This window comes from Sander lucioperca, chromosome 11 (genome assembly GCF_008315115.2).
Source record: "Sander lucioperca isolate FBNREF2018 chromosome 11, SLUC_FBN_1.2, whole genome shotgun sequence".
Taxonomy (NCBI): Eukaryota; Metazoa; Chordata; class Actinopteri; order Perciformes; family Percidae; genus Sander; species Sander lucioperca.
Window position 1 is genome coordinate 12,225,516 of NC_050183.1, and position 12,521 is coordinate 12,238,036.

The 12,521-nt window shown below is 39.5% G+C and overlaps 1 protein-coding gene across 7 annotated transcripts in view; it reads left to right on the plus strand.

Moving 5' to 3' along the window:
• csnk1g2b (casein kinase 1, gamma 2b) overlaps positions 1 to 12,521 on the plus strand; it is a 45,039-nt gene that overhangs the window by 353 nt on the left and 32,165 nt on the right. For 4 of the 7 annotated variants that reach the window (XM_031308428.2, XM_031308432.2, XM_031308431.2 and 1 more), the window contains exon 2: positions 4,016 to 4,814. In XM_031308428.2, the coding sequence (XP_031164288.1) occupies positions 4,587 to 4,814 (228 nt within the window). In that variant the 5' untranslated portion in view covers positions 4,016 to 4,586. Of the gene's footprint in view, positions 1 to 41; positions 158 to 432; positions 457 to 4,015; positions 4,815 to 12,521 lie in introns of those variants that run through there. The other 3 variants (XM_031308429.2, XM_031308430.2, XM_031308434.2) reach the window with 3 other exon arrangements.

A 12,521-nucleotide genomic window follows, 5' to 3' on the forward strand; every position in this document is an offset into this window, starting at 1 on the left:
TGTTTCGTGTGCTAAGTTAGCTTGCTAAATGGCTAGCTAGCTATTGAGCTAAGCGGTAAGAGATCCCGGGGCTGCCGTGTGTGTTCAGGATTAAGGAGTTGCCCGGCAGTGGTCAGAATAATGGCTGGAATCTGAACTCAAAAAACCACACTCTTAGGTGAAACAACGACCCCTTTTTATCTTAACCAGTCGGTGACATTAACTAGTTAACGTTACAACGTCACTTGTTATTTCTCAGTTATAAGCTAAGCATTCACTAACTAGCCAGGTTAATGTAACGTAGGCACAGGGACAATCAATGAATATTTTATGCTTCGACTTGTTCAATTTGCATTGGTTCGTTAACGATTTGCCAGCTTGTGTTGTTATTGTACAGTTTTGTTAACAGATCAGCTGACGTTACATCGTTAGCTGTTTTTATATATCAGGCGTTGGGCCAAGAGGAAGATGTTTTTGGTAGGTGCTAGCTAGGTTAGCTTAACACTGCTATGTGACATTTCGATTGAGCTGCAGCGTATAGATAACCGTCTACTCTAGATTAATCGCCGTTTATGCTGTTTGTATATAACGTTTATATATAGAACAAAAAACGGTTAAACAGAAACCAACTGGCCGCGGGTGAACGATATCAAGCTAACTTGAGCTTGCTAACTAACGCCAAAATACCAAGATAGCCTGAGTACGTTATCTGGCCTTGTCCGCCGAATCATCTAGCTAGTGTAATGGTAACCCTTCTGAAGACACTCATCTACGGGGTTTACTTGTAAGATTTAGTTTTATTTTTCTCATAACGTAAAACAAAGTTAGTGCTATCAAAGATATAGCTACATCAGGTACTTTTGAAACAACACACACACACAGCTACACATAACCCCCACACAAGATATAGCTAGCTAGGCCTAAATATAATTAATATAAATCAATCTTAATGTTGTGTTAATGTTCATTTTGCTGTTTATTGTGTACTGTCCGAATATTTGGACACATTGTATTTTGATGCTTTGGAAACCTTGGTGATTGAAACTTTTATGCTAATAAAGACCCTTTGAATTTAAGTGTAACTGCTAAATGACAGCTGCCACTACCGTTATTCGGTGGCCAGTTGGCTATGAGCTAGCATTGATTAATATAAGCTCAAAAATAGAGATGTTCCAATACCGATTCTGAAATGTGAACTTAGCTAGGTATTGGCTGATACCGATTACCAATCTGATTCCAGTGCGCATTAGTTAGATATAGAGTTTTTCCCCCCTTTGGTATCACATCTGTGCATAGAATAGTGTACACACCGTTACCGATTCCAGCATTTTAGGCAGTATTGGAGGCATTTCCAATATTGGTATTGGTATCGGAAAACAACTCTACTCAAAAGGCAGATATATTGTACCATGGGAAAGGAAAATGTGTCAATCTGGTCCGGGTACCACTGTTTATTGTCGATTAGAGTCACTGTTGGTCGTTGGATTCATATTTATTACGTTTGAAAATTGTGTCGTGTTATCACTAGCTAGCTCACTGTATCGACTACAACGTCTATTGTAGCAAGCTGACGTTAGAACCTAGTATTTCGTTTTGGCGAGGTATCATACCGTTTTTTTGTCGCTGTATTTTTATGTACCCCATCAAGACTTTGAGTATGGGACTACTCGGTCACTATTTTGTTAACAACTTGGTTGCTATATTAAACAGTTGCCATGAAAAACAATACAGCATTTCCTGAAATGAGACATCTAATCTAATCTAGACATGTGAGCCAAGTTGGCCAAAAAGTTCCTTTCTATATCCTTTCTAGTCTTCAAACACTGTCATACTTGTGTTTTAAAAGCATGGTCTTGTGTAGTTATTTTTGGGTCACCTTGACAAATGATGGGTGCCATTTCAGTGGTAGTTCTGATCATTTGACTTTGCTTTTAACCACCTTGTTTATTGTACTTTGAAATCTTGTGACCAGGTAGGCTAGTCTCTCCTTATTTCCTACAGTAAGTCTCGCCATGCTGAAAGATAGACATGACAGTGTAATGATTGACTGGCTTATAAATGTGTGCTTTTTCTCAGGCGTGCTGACTGCAGTAGTGAGAGTACAGACATACTCAAGATTTTCAGTGGATTTTAATGGGTTGTGTCATTGTTTATTAACTCACACATGGACCTCAAAATGTTTCAGATTTAAGTAGCTAGTGTAATTTGAATATAGCCTTGCCTCCTCAAGGAAATGCCACCTCTCCAATTTGTTCGTGGAAAAAAACTTTCTGTATAATTGATTAAAATCCCAATGGTATCATATCTCTGAGTGATTTTAATAAATCTTTTACAAAAAACAATGCTCACTCATCATCAACGTACTGATAATACTGTGTTTTAGTCCTGTAAAGGCTTTATTAGTTCTTAGTCTGTCAGATAAGCTAAGCTAGCTGTAGACTAGACCATATCCAAATCCTTCCAATAATATGTTCCCAATGATGCAAATGTTGTGATGAGATGAGGCATTACAGCAGTCATTGATCCATGTAAGTGCCTTTCCATAGGAAAGAGTAGCTGCCCATCGCTAGTGCCTGCATTACCTGCTCTCTTCAGCACCACCACCATCTTACATCATGGACATAGGGGAGTTAGGAGGGCTGCTCTGGACAGAGACATCTGCATGTGATTGTTAGAGAAAAGCTGCACAGAGATGGTCATGTTACACTGCCAAAGAAAACCGAAATTATGGTTGTGATTGGCGTCGTTTGAGTGTGATATTGCTTTTATTATAATGTATGGCTTAGTCTCATATCTTGTCACTTTTTTACTTTTACTTTTTTTGAATCCTGACCTCTTGGATGTGTGTTTATACGCATTAGCAGAAGTATGCAGATCTTTTTTTACTGTTCTTATTTTGTATTTATGAGGATTTACACATCTGGAAAAGCTGTTGAGGATTGAGCCTGCAACTTAGCATTAGATTATTAGTCTTGTTTATGAGAATACAACTTTGATCTACAAAATCCCTGAAAGGCACTGTTTTGGGCTTTCAAAAAATAGGTTTAATTGTAAAAGAGAGATTTTTTTTCTCATGCCTGAGGTCCACTGTGGAATATTTCCGCTCATATCGATTGCTTTATTGAATTTCCCTCGTGCCGGTCTGGAGCAAGATCTCATTTCAATTGTAGTAAGGGACAGCCACAGTAGACATCATTTGATCTTCAAATAAAAGGTTAAAGTTTTTATTCTGAAAATATTAATCTCTTCATGGCCACAAAGTGTTATAAGAACAGATAAAGATAGATTTTTCCAATATTTTGCCCTATATTGATTGATATATAGGGCTGGGCGATATGGAGAAAATCAAATATCACGATATTTTTGATCAAATACATCAATGTTGATATTGTAGGGTTGACTATTGGTGCTTTCACAAAATATTTATATTTGTATAATATGTATAATGTAATATTTTATAAGTATACAAATGCACAAATAATCACCAATGGACCTTTTTCACAGCAGACATTTTGACTTGTCATAGTAGGAAAAGCACAGCCGAAATTGATAACCTTAACGATGGCTCAATTCCATTAAGTGTCCCAGTAGCTATTTCAGTGAGTCAGCATGCACAACACCAGGGCCTCTCCTAAGTGGAATGCAGCCATCATTAATGGTTTTGAGTACACCTGTGCTTTTCCTACTATGACATGTCAACATGTCTGCCGAGAAAAAGGTCTATAATATGGATACAATGACTAAGTCAGTAAAGGAAAATAATAATAAAACAGCTAGAACAGTATGGTAAGTTAAGAATTATTATTTTTAAACCAGGAAAAGACAACACTTGCGTCATATCACAATATTACGATATCCAGAATTTAGGACGATACCTAGCCTCATATGTCGATGTCGATATAATATTGATACATTGCCCAGATTGATTTTTAAATATTTAAACAGTAATGACTGAGTTTATTTTACAACGGATGATCTGTGTTGTTACAGCCTACACAGAAAACAAACTAATTTCTGTACGTTTTTGCTTTTTCAGATATCCAGCTGACATCAAACCCATCGGTTACCTGTCTCTCTCGTCGCTGTTTTCTCTCACTGGGTTGCCTTGTCTGCTGTGGCCCTGCAACATGGAGAGTGTATACTGTGTCACTGAAGGCTGACCAGAAGGAATGAGGCACTCCACGAGATGTTCCCCAGTGGCCTTGTGGATGCAGTAGTTGGGATCGGAGTGCTTTTTTATGACTAGTATTGTATGTGCGTCTGTGGGCACATCCTAGCACAACCTGCCTATTCTTCAGGCAGGGAAATGCTACTCTGAGACTGAAACTAAAGAAAAACACAAGAAAGGAGCCCCTCTGGTTAACAAGGAACACAAAGAAAAAAGGGAAGCACTCAGCAGAAGAGTTGCCTGATGGACACGCGGGGCACTTCATCTCATTTAAGTGTCTTCTAAACAACTGCACATTTTAACAGCAACACCTTTCCTCTGTCCTATGAGATTTTGCCTCCCTCCCCCTCCCTAAAGCGTCATCTGTCGTTGTTATTGGAGCTTCTATGGTTTGCATGGCTGGAGAATAACCGTGGAGAGGCCAGGGTATCACAAGCTTATGGATTTTGATAAGAGAGGGGGCAAGGGAGAGACAGAGGAAGGGAAAAAGATGTCTAAGACAGCAGGTAGCAGGACTGGACATGGGGGCCGGAGTTCAGGGACCAATTCTGGAGTTCTTATGGTTGGCCCAAACTTCCGTGTGGGTAAAAAAATTGGCTGCGGGAACTTTGGAGAGCTGCGGTTGGGAAAAAATCTCTATACTAACGAATATGTGGCCATCAAATTGGTAAGTGCATCCTCAGGGTTGGTGAAGTAACGTAGAAATATAAACCCACAATTCCACGTATACACTACACAACTGTTCTGGTACATCTCCAATATCAGCAAATCTGTTTATAATTTTTTTATTAGCTGTTCAATTATGTTAAAAGTGTATTTTAATGTGCAGCTACTCTCCCAGTGCAGTTGACTCTTTGACCTAGGAGAGTCAGACACAGGAAGTAAATAGGAACTGTCCCCCTCCCCCTCTTCCCACAGCTTGGCCCCATGTACTGTTCATGAGTCAACTCTCTGCTTGTGTTCATCAAAGAAGTGAAGATGACTAGACTGCATAATATCTTAAACTATATCTTGACTGGGTTAGTTTTTTTTTTTTACAGGAGAGGCATTTCTGTTCCCTCTTACAGCATTTTAAAAAGAGGGCAAACTTACAGTAAACGTTTAGCTATAACATGTTTTAGTTCCTCAGAGTGGTTCTAAACAAGTATGGCAAGGCTGACTTGCTGTCCTCTGGACTGACATTTTTGAAGGTTTGTAAAATGTAAACATTGTTAAAGCCAAAATTTTCAAACTTCCTATCTACCGATACTACACTTTCCTCAGTCAGTGGAGTTTAAAGTCAATTCTTGTAATCTCTCCCTTTTTAATAAGCTCACACCATATGAGCAATCAATATTTTACTTTCTTTTTGTTTTGTGTCAGCACTAACCCTTTTTTTCTTTTTTTTTTTAAGAGCCACTGGTTGAGTAGCATTTAGACAAGCTGTGAGAAACCACATGAAATGTCAAGGCTTGTTTGTTTTCTGATTGTTAGATTCTAGGCCAGCCAGTGACTGCTCAACCATTTCCTCCGCACTTTCCTCTTCACAGCTTTTCTTTCTGCGATACATGTGTTGCCATTTGTAGCTTTTTGATCACTGGCAGATACTTTTTTCTCTCTGACATGGCCTTATTGTTAGTGAAGCCTAACTCAAACTCCAGTTAAGTAGTCATACTGGAGCTGATGGGTGGGCTTGGCATCCTCTCCACCACATCGCATCTCCCAGTGAGGTCATTATCTCTGAACGGGCATCCACTAAAGGCTTCGCTAACCACATGGAAGGCAGATGTTAGCAAACAGCTGTAATTGCAGTTCTCCTCTCCTCTGACATCTCTAGTTGTGCTGGCTCCCTCTCCCCCCCCCCCTTGCCTGTGAACCCTCCCATCTGTTTGGGTATTTTTATCCCCATGGTGTCCAGCTATATCTGGATCTGGCATTAGGGCCATAACACTGCTCCATGGATCTTGTGGCCCACTGGACCCAGCGTTTATCTGAATGTATAATAGTGAGAGAAGGAAGTATGCTAATCGTGTCAACAAACTTGACAAGGCCTGGCTAATAGTAGGGCCTGATTGTGAGGAATCTGGTTTATTGAGGATTTTATTTTGAGGACTAATTTCAGATGGTGATTCATGTTTCTTGTTGTATTTTCGGCGCTACAATGATGGCTCTAATTGCTTCCTTCGATGCTCACAATAGCTATCACTTTTAGGCTCTTATTTTCAACATGAACTAGACAAATTAGACTCTTATTGTAGTTTTCGGCCCATGCACTGGTGTTGTTACGCCTGACATGGAGAGGGCTTCTCCCTTGTCAATTATTGGGCTAACCCAGACTCTCGCACAGTTGTCTGTCCCTGATCTCACAGCTCCCTGGGGTAACCCAGTGAATGTCACTGCACGGCCAGTTGTGTTTTGTCAGAGGCTGTTACTGAGCTCTTCCTTATGTACTAACACAAATAACAGCCCTGTTATCTATGAGCACATGTTTGACATGAGTAGTTTCTCCTCCGTTTTCTGTCAGTCACTTCAGTGGTAACAGCTCACTTATAGATCTAAAGAATCTAAAACAATTGTTAGCAAAGTCTAGGACTGGGGAAATGCTATTAATTATATGTTTATTTATAAAGTAAATTGCACAGTTTAATATAATCCAATTTTAAGTGGATACGATTCAGAATGAAGTCAATATTAAACTGCAAATGTTATTTTGTTTGAAAGGAACTAGTATATTAGGACTGCAACTAATATCTTTTTGATCATTTATCAATCTGTGGATTATTATTTCCATTCCAATTGTTTAGTCTATAAATATCAGAAAATAGTCAAACAATTTTTCCTGAATCCAAGATGATGTTTTCATATTACTTGTTTTGCTCAACCGATCAGTCCAAAACTCAAAGATATGTGATTTTTAGTTATTTAAAAAAGAAATGCGCAGCAAATGCTTACATCTGAGAAACTTGTACCAAAGAATGTTTGGCCTTTTTGCTTCATACATGACTTAAAAGATGAATAGATTACCATTATAGTTGGCATTCAACAACTGATCATTTCAGCTCTAATACATACTTTTAATATAGACTACACTCCATTTCCCATTGACATTAAAATCAGATTTCTACAGTTTCTACACAGTTGTGACTGGTTGAATAAAAAGTGATGTTGGTCTGCCAGGAAGCCAATAAGGAAACTTTGTTTAGATAGTGTGATTTGTTTTCTTACTGGTTAAAATTAGTTTAATCTCTTTCCTTTTCTTGCAACGTGATGAATTGTAGATCCCAGCCTCTGCAGGACAGCACATAGTGATTACTCAGTGTTTAGCTGGTGCCTTTGTGCCGAGTGTCATGTGTACCAACTTGCAGAGTTGCGAATGTGGGTGGTTCCTGCCTGCACCTGGGACAAAGGTGAATGCCAGTGTCACCCTGCTCCACCACATGACAGCAGAGATAAAGATGTATGGTAGACCAGTGCACAAGATCCTCTGTCAGTGGATCTGGAACTGCTGTGAATACTGCTGCAAAAAGCAAGAGAGAAGGGGGAAACTGCTGAGTGCTGAAAGGTCGTCTTTGTTAGCAGGCCTTGTCGACACACAGTGGTTCAGTCTTTGGTTCAGCTGGATGCTTTCTCACACTAACAAACGCCTGTGTGATGGAGGCAGCAGCATTTAATGTCTGCTTTCTGTCGAGGCTTACTGTAGAAACTAGCACACATCAGGCTCATTTAAAGGTTAAAGGAGAACCTTCAGCCCCATCGATACACTACTTTTGTATGGTGACATAACTGTCCACTGAGAAAATGACCATCTAATCCTCTTTTCCCCTTAAACATCACTGTGTTGTACTATTTTGATTTGAATGCTTTTGCTATCTTGGTGCAGTTCTCTCTCTCTCTCTCTCTCTCTCTCTCTCTCTCTCTCTCTCTCTCTCTCTCTCTCTCTCTCTCTCTCTCTCTCTCTCTCTCTCTCTCTCTCTCTCTCTCTGCCTCTGCCAATATCTTCAGGATATTTTCTTATCAAGGTCATCAGCCTCCTCTTAACCCCATCATTGTGTCAGCCTTGGGTGCAGGGCACTTGCACACACCCACCTAATCCATTCTTTGGGCTCAGAAATTTAATTTAATTGGTTTTCACTGAAATGTCCACCAGTGCACTGCGCTCTGAAAACAGTTGGAGTTGCAAACTTTACAGCTTGTATTTCATTATAGCCCCTTATCATGTAGTTTGTCATCCATTGACAGATAGGTGTCTGTCAGACATGCTGCTTGCAAAACTGGTATTATCAGTAATAAACCAGTTGGAGGCATCTTTGTGGTGACACACTTTTGACAATGACAAGTGGCTGTAATATCTGCCCAACATGGGAGCAGTGTAATATGTGAATGCTATATTGTTGGGACTTACTGTACAGCACAGTGCGCGTCCCTTAGCTCAGGGAGAGGGGGTTGATATTAGAGTGACCATATAGGGAGACAAACACAGAGACCTACTGTGCATTGTGTGCTAGCCATATACTTATAGAACAGTGTTTTACCCTACGTATGTTGCCAGTGCTTGTTCAAAGCACAGATGAATTTAAGACTTGAAAATGAAGTCCATACTTGTTATTTTAAGCCCGCAAACTCGATGGCTCTGGCTGAAATGAGTATTTTCGCCTTTGGACTTTATAGCTTAAGCTAATTAAGGTTAATTCCATTTGTTGGCCAAATCACAAAAATGATCACTCGACTGCTGTTTCCCTCAGCTTTACGGTACATTTAGCATCCTGCAGCACATTGTATTGGTTTTCCAGACTGCAAATTTACTGTTTGATTCAAACTTACTGCTCTCATCAGTGCCATTTCCAGCTACAGCAGGTAGCTATTTTCAAAGAAAAAGCCATGACAAACCCACTGACTTAGTGAAAACCAAAACGGAGCTATAGGGAGAATATTGGGCTTACAGGTTGCCAGATATCCGAGTCCAAATAAATGCTAATATTGCTGTGTGCTGGATGTGTAGATTGGCAATTAACATGTTTTCCAACATATTCCCAAAGGCCAAAAAAAAGTAGTGCATATATGCTGTATGAAAGTGTGGCTGTGAAAGTCTGTGGCTGAGTTACTGATGCAGAGGCACAAGAGTAAGTAGGGGTGCACGATTCAGAAAATGTCACGATTCAATATCGATTTTCAGGCTCAATATTCGATTCAAAATTGATTTTCGATTAAAAAACGATTCTCGATTTTAAAAAAAAAACAAAAAAAAAAACGATTCACAGTATCTCACTGAACTCTCCTGTCTGCCTCCCAGTGAAGCTTGATAAGCAACTCTTGTTGCAGTCTAGCTCAGCAGCTTACACCAGCTCGCCATGAGGCAGTTGTCAGAGAACTGTGAAGGCACAAAAGCTCTATCAGCATGTTTGGCTGGAATTAAGGTGACATTTTGACAATTTAAGTTATTCCCTACCCTGCTCAGGCTCTCCAGAGAGCATGCTGGCCAGGCTAAATGAATAAATCCTTGGATGTCAACAGCATGTAAAATTCTACTTTCAGGCAAATAGCTAATCCTCTAATGAATCAGTAGCCAGCCGTAACACAGTACATTCACACAGATACATTGTTGCTTTAAGGTTGATTTAGTATCAGTCATAAAACCTGCACAGGATAGTCTAAATGTTGCTGACTTCAGAGTAGCAACAAGAACAGTTTTGTCTGACTGCAGAAAAAAATAGTTTGAATATGGTGTAGGGTGTGTGCCTGTAAAGCAGTGAGTGCTGTGTAATTGTACCTTGTACATCCTGGTTCATGCCAAAGCACATCACATTTTCCATTTAAGAGTTTTTTTAAGGCGTCAGGCTGACAATGTATTCTTGTTTTCTAAATTATATGTAATGTTCAAGACTATAGCAATAGTCAACCAGTTTCTCACACTTTTTCATTGTGATTATGTTGACTGTCATGAATCTACATTGCACTGTTCTGTCTCAACTTTCTTCATCATAATTGAAATGGTAAACTAGAGCCAAAATAACCAAACCAGAATCAGATGATGGTAATTTGAAAAGAGCTGAAGCCAAATTGACCTCAGGTCTATTTTTGAGAGTTTGCTTTGCAAGACAAAAAGGCAAGGTTTGAGGTTAGAATTAAAGCAGCTTCATACCATGCGAGAAATGTAAATATGTTGCTGCATGGCTTGGGCTTGACAGGATATGTGGTGCAGACCATGAGGAATAGGACAGGGACGCTTTCTTTTGTTGTTGAGTCTGTAGTTTAGCATATTAGATTTGAAATCAAACATTTTGACATGTCGTATGAGGAAAACCACAGGTGCAATTAATATTAATAATAAGGGTTGCTATCCATTTACCTGTTCCAGGGCCCTACTATTTTGCATGCTGCCACTTTGACATGGGTCACTGACACACATAAAAGGAGCGAAGCCAGCGTTAATGGTAGTAATTACTTCTTTTCTTTTCCTGCTATGACATGTAAACATTTCTGCTGTGAAAAGGCCCCATTACTGATGGTGGTGCATCCACATCAGATGGAATGAACAGTAGGGATTGTAGCCCTTATTACACATAGTACCTTGATTTGATTTTAGGGGAGCAACAAGTTTTGGACTAATTCAAATTTGCTTGAAAATGCAGTCAATGACTCTCGGAAGTCTGTGATCAGCAGAAACTTGGTATCTATTTTCTGATAATGATCTCTCAGGGCTGCATTCAAGCCATCTTTAATTTTTGCTTGTTTAGGGGCTTCACCAAGTAACACTAGCTCCGGTTACATAGACAATATTTCTTCAACCCGATTGAAATCATTCTGATTAGAGATTCCAACTGTTTACATGGAAATCATTTAATCGGAATATAACTTTTTTAACTTGTGCAAAGTGGTTCTGTCTGCTGGGAAGTGTCTAATCTGCCGGACACATAACAGTAGAAGAAGAGAATAGATTATGCTGAAAGAGCTGAAAAAAAAGTACCTAAGTGAAAAAAGTTACCTAAGTGAATACAAGCGTGTAGTTCCTTTTTATCAGCAGTTTCTCATAAGCATCATATGTCTTAACATTTCCAGGCTACAGTGTCCTTTCTCTTATAGAGAGAGTCTTTGGATCAGAATAAAATCTGTTTTACTACTGTGAGTCCGTTCAGCTTTACAGATATCACACATAGCTAAGGAACATTTCCTGATACATTTTGCAAAGTGCATCTCAGATCACATTTTAGAATAACGTCACAGCTCATTTTATATAGTTAAGAAACTAAACTAAATGCTGAGGAGACATAACTATGTTTTTTCATGTTGGTTTTGAGCAGTATACATGGAAAACGTAACTGGAAAATGTTTTAAACAGTAAAGTGAATACAGCGTGTCGTGTGAATACGTCTCCTGCAGCGGGGAGTCAAAGGCGGAGAAACGAGAGAGAGCGCTAATGTTAGCTTCTGACAAAAAAAGCCCATTTCTATTTGGTACAGGCTCAAAGTTTAACAAATGAGGAAGTACACAATGCAACACATTGTACTTAATGCCACGCCTAGCTCCTTTATTAAATGACAAAGGAGACTAGCCTCTTGGGTTTACATGAGTGGAAGTTCCCCTGACTGTAGATCACTGGCAACATTGTGTGCTGTGTTTGCCTTCCTCTTACTATTAAACTGCTGCTAAAGAGCCAGCCCAATTTAACAGAATTTGTAAGCCTGCTAATTTCACTGCAGCATTATAGATGGCCGCTATAGATTTTTGTGTGTGATGTTGTCATGGAAGCAAAGGGAAAAGTATTGAAAGCGGATATTTGAAATTGACAGAGGCTTTTCTAACTTCATAAGTCAATACCTATTTCCAATACAAAGGTCAATAAACATCAAAATACAATAATTTGAGAAGTACATGGCAGCTCTCTTAGATGCACTTAAGGCCTGATAATGATACTAGACATTGTACTTGAACTGCTGTGGAAGCCATCTTTAGTGTTGACAATGAGATAACATGATACACCATTAATTGTCCGGATGCTATCTCTCCATTCATTTAGCTGTACCACTCCTCTCCCGCAGCCCATGTGAAGTAGAAACATTTAAGTTAATCATCTGGCTTAAATCATGATGATAATTCTCAATTGGCACATGAAGTGAATCTAGGTCAAAAGCCACTGTAACCCCACTCCAGTCAAATTGCGGAGAACATACAATTGATGTTTAATTCTGGCTGATTTCAAGCAGTGCCCGATTATCGCTCTGGGTTTTGGGAGGCAGCTGATGGCTCCACCTGGGTGTGTTAAATCTGAGCTGAAACAGGAGAAGTGCTGGACACCGGCCAGCTGTTGCTCTCTGATACCACTTGCTCCTTAACACCACCTCCCAACCATAGACACCTCTGATCATGAAGAACGCATGAATAGAGAAACACACACACC